Source organism: Antrostomus carolinensis, unplaced genomic scaffold, assembly GCF_000700745.2.
Source record: "Antrostomus carolinensis isolate BGI_N321 unplaced genomic scaffold, ASM70074v2 scaffold1677, whole genome shotgun sequence".
Lineage (NCBI taxonomy): Eukaryota > Metazoa > Chordata > Aves > Caprimulgiformes > Caprimulgidae > Antrostomus > Antrostomus carolinensis.
Genome location: NW_010325116.1, coordinates 65,477 through 73,881, shown reverse-complemented (window position 1 = coordinate 73,881; position 8,405 = coordinate 65,477). Strand labels below are relative to the sequence as shown.

The 8,405-nt window shown below is 38.6% G+C and overlaps 1 protein-coding gene across 1 annotated transcript in view; it reads right to left on the bottom strand.

Moving 5' to 3' along the window:
* LOC104527384 (RP1 axonemal microtubule associated) overlaps positions 1–8,405 on the bottom strand; it is a 41,052-nt gene that overhangs the window by 16,195 nt on the left and 16,452 nt on the right. Inside the window, exons 6-7 of the mRNA XM_029085729.1 lie at positions 4,989–5,075; positions 2,137–2,269 (exon numbers count right to left, since the gene is read on the bottom strand). Of these exons, the coding sequence (XP_028941562.1) occupies positions 2,137–2,269; positions 4,989–5,075 (220 nt within the window). The remainder of the gene's footprint in view (positions 1–2,136; positions 2,270–4,988; positions 5,076–8,405) is intronic.

Below are 8,405 nucleotides of genomic sequence, written 5' to 3'. Positions count from 1 at the left end.
AGGGGGGTTGGACTAGATGATCTCCTGAGGTCCCTTCCAACCCCTACCATTCTGTGATACTGTGATTCTGTGATCATATAATTAAAGATTGTGTCATAAAACATGAGCAGAAGGGGACAAAAACAGGATGGTTGAGGATAAAAAAGTCAAATGAATGGTGCTCAGTCCCTCAGCATTAGAGCCACAGACTGTCTATGTAATACTTTTTAACAGTTTAATTCAGATGTTTTTCATTTTAATAAAAAAGGCTGATAAATCAGAAAGTGTTTCAATCGCTTTTTATTCAGAAACTGGTTTCAAAGTACCTCTCATCATCTCTCTTTGAGACTGAATCCAGACCTCTGCACTGTTATGTTATCAAACTATCTTCTCTGAAGTTAAAAACTATGTTCTTTATTCACTGTCTCATGAAGAAATATAATATTGGCAAAAAGACACAGAAGCTGTCTTTCAATTACTGTTAGTGATGAAACTGCCTTCTCCAAAGCCTTCAGCATGACACCTCTTATACTGATGCTGGCAGAAATGCACAGTTCTTCCTCTCTTGTGTGAGGGAGAAATTGTTAACTACAAAATGCAGTTTGAGAGGATAGTTTAAGTGTGCTGTTGTACTTTACGATGCACCAAGATTACTTGATAATAAAAATCTTTCATTCTACTTTTATCTCAGAAACAAGGAAACAACCTAGTCAGGAATAAGAGCCTGAAAGGTGATTAAGGTCACTGTCCTAGAATATTAAGGAAGAGAACATTTGGGGAGAACAGATACTGCAAGTAGGGGACTGAAGCATATTCAATATAACTTGCTAATGATTATTAATTAAAATTTATTTAAAGTGTGGGAGATGTTTGGGGTTTATACCAAAGTGCTTGTGCCTTCCTCCACACCAATAATATTAAAGTCTCATTATCAAAGAGACAAGACCTGTGAGGAAGGAGGCTGACTGCCTGTCAGGCTTTTCATGTCCTCAAGGATATGAAGATCATAAACACTCAAGATCAAAAATCATTGTGGGTAGGGCTGGCCAGCTCTCTCTACAGTATTTTATGAGCCATTTGCAGCTGCTAACTACATCACTGGAGGAAATCTCTCCTGCTATTCTTTTTCTCTTAAAGACATATTAATGAGGCACGAACCTGTTTTTCTGCTCTTCTTTTCAGGCTCTTAATCTCAGGTCATCATAGATAGGTATAAATACAGCTCCAGGCCACCCAGCTCTTTATTATGAGAGTGACTGACCTATGATGTGTTTCCCCACATCCATGGGCCATTTTCTGGACTTCTGCCCCTCAATTTAATTTATATCCTCTTCCTCTAGCCTGTACCCACAAAAGCTGCTACCATTGAAATGCCTGTTAGTATTTCAATTTTGCATGAGCAACACAAAGTACTATAAGCACACCACCAAGAATTGCTATAGTATTAAACATTCTGAAAAAGGGGTTCTACAGTTTTTAGAGAACTTTGAATGGAAGTTTCTCTCATCCCATTAATCTTATTTTCTGCAGTTGATAGGATTTTTGGGGGAAGGGAGGAGGGAGTGGAATCTGTCCCAGGTGGATCTTACTCTAATGAAAGCTCCAGCACAAATAATGCTGGTGATGTTATGACTTTTGCCCTTCTACCATCACACCCTACAGGACAGGTATCTGCCTCAGTATTCTCGCTCCCTAGGGCTCCCTTGTTCCACACTGAGAAATTAAAAGTATTCTGGAAGCCTGTCTCAGCCACTTACAAGAAAGAAACTAAAACAACAGATACAATAGTCATACTGTAGCTATAATCCTCAGTTATTGAAAGTAGAATTTGTGATCTGACTCATGTAAGATGGTTTTATGGTAGTTACGCATATGTGAGATGTATTTACTTTAAAGCAAACACAAATGCTGAAAGTCTTACCAAAGAAGGAATCTTTTTGAAGGACCTGTGAAATTCAAACCATTAAAGACTCTCTTATCTCCTTTCCAGTGATTCTTAACCTTTTACCTGAGTATGCTCAATAACCACAGGAAAATAACACAGAAAAAGTATTGTAGCAGCCAAAAATTAATAGAGGGTCTGATGAAAAACAACAAAATCAACCTCTGTCAGGATTAATCTGTGGCCTGACTTAGCTGATGTGGTATTGTGCTTACCTGGAAAAAGAGGTTGACCATGCTGTAAAACAGGAAGCTCCATAGATATTTCCCCATCAGCCTCACCCCAGGCCAGCCATCGATGTGCAGGGAAAGAAAACTGCTCCCCTGAGAAAAGGTTCAGCAACTGCACCTAAACAGCATAAAGAATTGCAACTTAAGTTGCTGATCTCAGTCCAGATAGAACAGAACATGAAATGTGTGGGATGCTGTTGAAATCTGTGCAGGTAGAGCTCTGTGTAATGACTACAAAACAATGGGTTGGGGCATATCTGCTCCCTGGATACAACTGCCCCCAATCTGACTTTTCAATCAGACAGATTCAAAAGTGCAGGGCAGAGTAATTCAAGTGCAGCCAAGAAACAAGGTTTATCAGTTCAGGTATAGCAGCAAAAGGACCATATGCACAGCAGCTGAAAAAGGGGGGAAGGTATAGTTATTTTGTACTTCAGAATACTCCTTAGTAAACACCTCAGGCTGATACTTATTAGAATAGGTCCTGATTATGCTAATTTATACTAGTAGCTACACTAGATTTGGGACCAGCAGAGAGAAGCAAAGACGCTTCTACCTGTAGTTTCACTCCTGCTCAGTACTTTGCAGAATCTAATCTCCTTAATTCAAATATTGAACAAATTTAGAATTACTGGAAATATTTCTGTCTCTTTTACTGCTTGAATATTAAACTTTAAAGAAAGTGATTCACCTTGTCTGAAAAACCTGGCACATCTTGGCCTGTCAACATCTGCTGACGGATCTTGAAAAGGGGGCTTGGATTAGTGAAGCAGTACCTTTGTGGACATTTTCAGGCCTGATACCATCTCAGTACAGATATAGACACAGAAACCATGGGATATTGAGGAGGACTAACATGCCTAACTACCAGAAAAGCTTTGCAGTTGTAGAGCACTCTCTTTTAATTTTTGATCTTCCAGAATAACGTAGGTTTTCTGAGGAACAATGATGTCCGTCTGACAAGCCAGCTGTAGGTTGTTTCTCTTCTATGAAGCGTAGAAATCCAGGGCTATACTCCTTTCGCTCTCTACCATACAAAAGGCTAGGTTACTTGTAGAGTGTGTTTGGTTAAATATATTTCTTTTCTTTGACTTCCTACCCAAAGTTGCTAAGAAGGAATGACCTAACCCCCACTGATGAATAACTCCATAAAAACTGTGCTTGACTGACTGAGATTTGGTAAGGAGACAATTAAAATTCATAAGCAAATAATCAATGGAACACAATGAAGTGTTGAATCCTTCTTTTAATATTTTTTTTTTAATTTCAATTAATATATCTTAACTGGAAAGTGAGGAGGAGAATAATAACTTACCATTTTTTCTTTCCTTTTTTTGTCAGACTTCTCCAATCTCTCACTTTAAATTAGTGTTTTATACAAAGCAGGCAGTGCAGCCTCTGTTCACAGAGGATGGTGTACAACAAACCCACAAGGGTTCATTTGTTGAGTCAGATTTTATGATAACCAAAACTTCTAATACCAAGATTAAGCATACAAATGAATCTTCTGTAAGAGGAAACCCACTGTTCTCTTCTAGCGCCTCCATTCAGATACACTTTAGAAATTGCTGGTAATTTGTCCCTGTGTCTCACAGGAGAAAGCTATAAGGTATTTTCCACCCTTTCACTGCTTCCACACACACATTTATGAAAGCAGAAAATAGCAAGGAACAGAAGAAAATAGTATCTTAAATTATATTCTGACTCCAGCATTCCCCCAAACACAGCGCAGTCAGAAAACAAATATCTAGGCTTTATAATCAGACAATCATCACCTGAATTGAAAGAAACATAATCTGAATGAAACTTCTTAGACAGAGTGATATTACCAGTGACACAATATTTCAATGCAGACATGCATTGACTAACCACATGAACTCACAAGATCTTGCCTAAATTTCAGTTAATGCTGCCCAGACCTTATTCGGTCTTCATTCTGAGTCTCAGTCTCAGATGAAAATAACTGGTTAAAGCATCAAATACCCACTGAGTCTGAGCATCAATAAGTGAACATTTAACTTTAGTGGACTCTTTGCATTAGACAGATCTAGATTTAGCTTGAAGTATGATTATAACAATTAATTTACCAGCAGCTTCAAAAGCCCTTCATAAACCACTATCTCTTAACTGAAGGATAAGAAATTCTGGCACAGATAAGTGTTTCAGGCATGCATAGAATACAATTGGCACTCATAGTACATCACCAATGTTAAGGATAAAAGCCAAATCCTTTCATTTCCACTCCAGAAACCTATATGCTATGCTTCACGACCAAAGCTTGAAACATAACTAGCTGATACTCTTTGCTTTATTATCTTTGTTCTACCTGCATCAAGATCTTTTTTAAATAAGGAGGGGAAAGAACCTGCTACTGTCTTTTTCTCCTCACAGACACAGAACTAGAAACATCTGCATTGTAGCTCTGTTGCTGTGCATAAGGGCCCAGCATCACCCACAAATTTGAGGAGGACTTGGCTAGACTGAGTTCAATGACTTTCTGGGTTTCAGCAAACTCTAGACACTCTGTAGCATACAAAGACTGTAGAAGACTCAGACTACAGCAGCCAACGTAAGAAGTCTTTCTTGCTGCCCAGTCACACATTTTTTAAAGAAACATAATATCCAGCTCTCACTAAACTGCAAACAAACAGCCAGGACATAATGTCATAACTGCCTTAAGTTAATACAAAAACACTCCTTATAATATCCTAAATGAAACTGCAGGCCTTTGATGAGGCCAATATGCTTATCCTCGGGATTTTTTCTGACTTGTATTTTGCCTCCACTGCCATAGTGACTGCTCTTGGAAAGATAAAATTCTTTGTCACTGCTTTTACCTCTTCGCAGTGCCAGGCAGGGGAGTTTCCTGCATTCGTATGTCCTATGCGTATTTTGTAGAGATGTCCTATGTTTCCAGTAATAACCTATAAAAGGAACACAACTGATGAAACACAGAACCTTTGTTAAAAGGAAAAGACATGCAAAGAAATTAATTTCGTAGCTGTCATGTGACAGTTTTTGCTTAGAGGAATTAAATATTCTGACATTTAAATAAGTGTTTCCAAAATATTTTGCTCCAGATAATGGTTAGAAACTTGTCTCTTTTAAAAGACAACCCTTAAAAGATCTGTTGGCATGCCAACCCCAGGTAAATGGCTTCAGGATGCTGCTGTAACTATTTTGTTCCCCACTGAATATTAGCCTCAGTGGGAGATGAATACAGACTGTAGGTATGACTAAAAAGCAGAAGTGTCTTGACCCTAAAACCTGGCTCAGTTTAGCATCTACGCTGCAGACCTGCAATGAAACGATTTCTGTCTCCCAAGCACCTCCCACATACCTGAGTTTCTCCCTACCCCTCCAGGAGGGTATGCCTTACAATTTTGGAAAAAATTATGTTCAGCTTGGATGTTTCTTTTTACAAGTCATTTCAACTAAACCAACTTTAAAATCTGTATTTGAAAGATTAGCTCTTGGGCAGGCTGGGTGAGTGTGTCCAGTACAGATAACAAGGTGCTGAGGGAATAACTTTGTGTGAAGGTTATTCAAACAACTAGTTCTGAACTTAAGTGTACAAATAGAAAGCTTATCTTCAAGGAACTGGAAACACACCATGAGTGTCTTCTTTCCTTGCTGTATCATTTTTTTTCTTACGTAGACTGGATTTGCTGTCCTTCTGTTGTTTTCTGTAGAATTCATTTTCATGTTTTCAGTCACAATGTAGAGGTGGATGTGAACTAAGGTACCCTGTATCATGAACTTCCCTGAACTTAGTATTATAAACAATAGAGAGATAGAGCAGCAAGTTCAGACCAGAGTTAACTGAGATCTAGCATGGTTTTCTCTTTCTATATGTCTCAAATGTGTTCACAGGGATATGGATACTCACCTAAGAAGGGAATCCTAGGTCCCAAACCAGGGACTACCTCCATATTTTGGATTTAAAAGTAATTGGAGGTGAAATTAATTGCAATAATGGGAGCAGGAAACGGAGCCAACAACATCTGTTATGAAGAAGGTAATTTTATGTTTCAGGCACCTGGTTACTCATTTTATCTACTCCTTTCAATCTTATATCTGGGCATTTTTTTGATATAACAGATGGAGAATGGCAGACTGTCATAGGTGCTGGACTCTTCTGAGAAACTCCATCAGGCTGAAGAGGACTAAGAACTGCATTTCCTACAACCCAAGCAGCTATGAGGCTATTGTGAAAAATAAAAGAGACCTTCATCATTTCTACCTTTAAATACTTTTTCTCAGAAGGGGATTTGCTATGCTGGATACTACCAATGAAAGCACCTGTTTGTTATGTGATCTGGTGCCTGCTAGAAACACCCCCTGACAATCCCATATACACACTCAAGCTATGCAGATTTTGATGGGACCTATTCTGGCTCACTTAAATCACCATGCTACAAGACTGATAAGGGGGAAATTTGCTTGTGTAACTGGGAGCAGAAGCAGCCTCAGATAGACAGACTTTATTCCAGTTATAAAAATTGCCATTATTTAAATAAAGCAGTAAATATTTAACAAAGTTAAAAATTTACTCCATACCCCAATTCTTCACTTCCTCCTTTAATTTTTAATATTTTAGCACCATTTCAAATTATAAAACTAAACAAGTATCTGTTGTCCTGTATTTCTTTGTGTTTTCTTGAGTAATATAAAAAATAACCAGTAGTTTTTAAACAGACAAAAAATATGTTGGATCAAATCAGCTTTGGATAGGTGAGTGGGAAAGGATACTAAATTTAGTTCTACATTTAAGTCCTGTTTCTTGTTTTTGGGTACATGTATCACACAAAAAACTAACTCTTTTCATCACATTAATTTTGAAATGTCATGCAATCTGGCAGAATACAAGAGGGCAACACAATAAATATATATTACTTACTGTGAAGATGTCTTCATTTCCTCTCTGAAATAATTTTCCCTCCTCTCCATCAAGAAAAATAGGCCCTGAACTTCCGTGATCCCCATACAATGTAATATAAACCTTTGAGCTTGTTCCAGCAGATGGCATATCGCTGGTAAGGACTGACACCTTCCATTTCCTAGCTATCAAAAGATAAAAGACTCATTGAAATACTTAAACTCAAGATTCTTGAGCAAAATGGATTTCAGTAATCAAAATTCTAAATAATACCATATCAATGAATACAGAAATACATATTTCACAACATTAAAGCAGACAAATATTGAGTTTGCTACGTTGGGCATGCAAAAATCAAGAAATGTCAGGTTGATTCACATCTTTTACTCTGCATATGCCATATGACAAAGTCAAATTTGCATGAACGTAAATCACTTTTAAAACACAGTTTTGAAATATTGTATAAAATTGTATTAAATATGGCTTTCTGTTTACTTAGCATATAAGAGCTCTGCCTTATGCAGTGCTGCATAATGACACCCATGCAGGCTCTCAGCAAGCTAGCTGTGGAATTACAAACTCATCACTTCAAGCATTAGGATCTCTCAAAGCAAATTAGCTCTGCTGAAAGAGACCGCTTTAAGAAAGGATTTGTATCTCTGCAAAGGTGTGATGGGCTACGCAGGTGTAACACTTTGTTTGGAATTCACTGAAGGATTAGCAACATTTTCTTGCATTGCAGTGTTGGCATTATACCCTGAGATACCAACACTCTTTTTTTCTTTCCATGGTTACATTTCATAATTATCAAGACCAAGAAGAAGGATTTAGGCTTTGGTTTAGTGGAAACTGAGTTGTAATGACATGGAATTGAGGGCAATGGTGTCACTCTTTAATGGTATTTCCTTAATGGGAAATGATGGCCAGTAACAGGAAGGAATATTAAGAAAACACTTTCACTCCCAATGTTTCTAATCAGCTGATACCCATCTCAGAGGGCCATGAGCCAGCAGTGTGCCCTTGTGGCCAAGAAGGCCAACAGTATCCTGGGGTGCATTAAAAAGAATGTGACCAGCAGGTCAAGGGAGGTTCTCTTGCCCCTCTACTCTGCCCTGGTGAGGCCACATCTGGAGTACTGTGCCCAGTTCTGGGCTCCTCAGTTCAAGAGGGACAGGGATCTTCTGGAGATAGTCCATCGGAGGGCCACAAAAATGATAAGGGGCCTGGAGCATCTGCCTTACGAGGACAGGCTGAGAGAGATGGGACTCTTCAGCCTGAAGAAGAGAAGACTGAGGGGGGATCTTATCAATGTCTACAAATACCTGAAGTGCGGAGACCAAATGGATGGGGCCGGGCTCTTTTTGGTGGTGGCTGG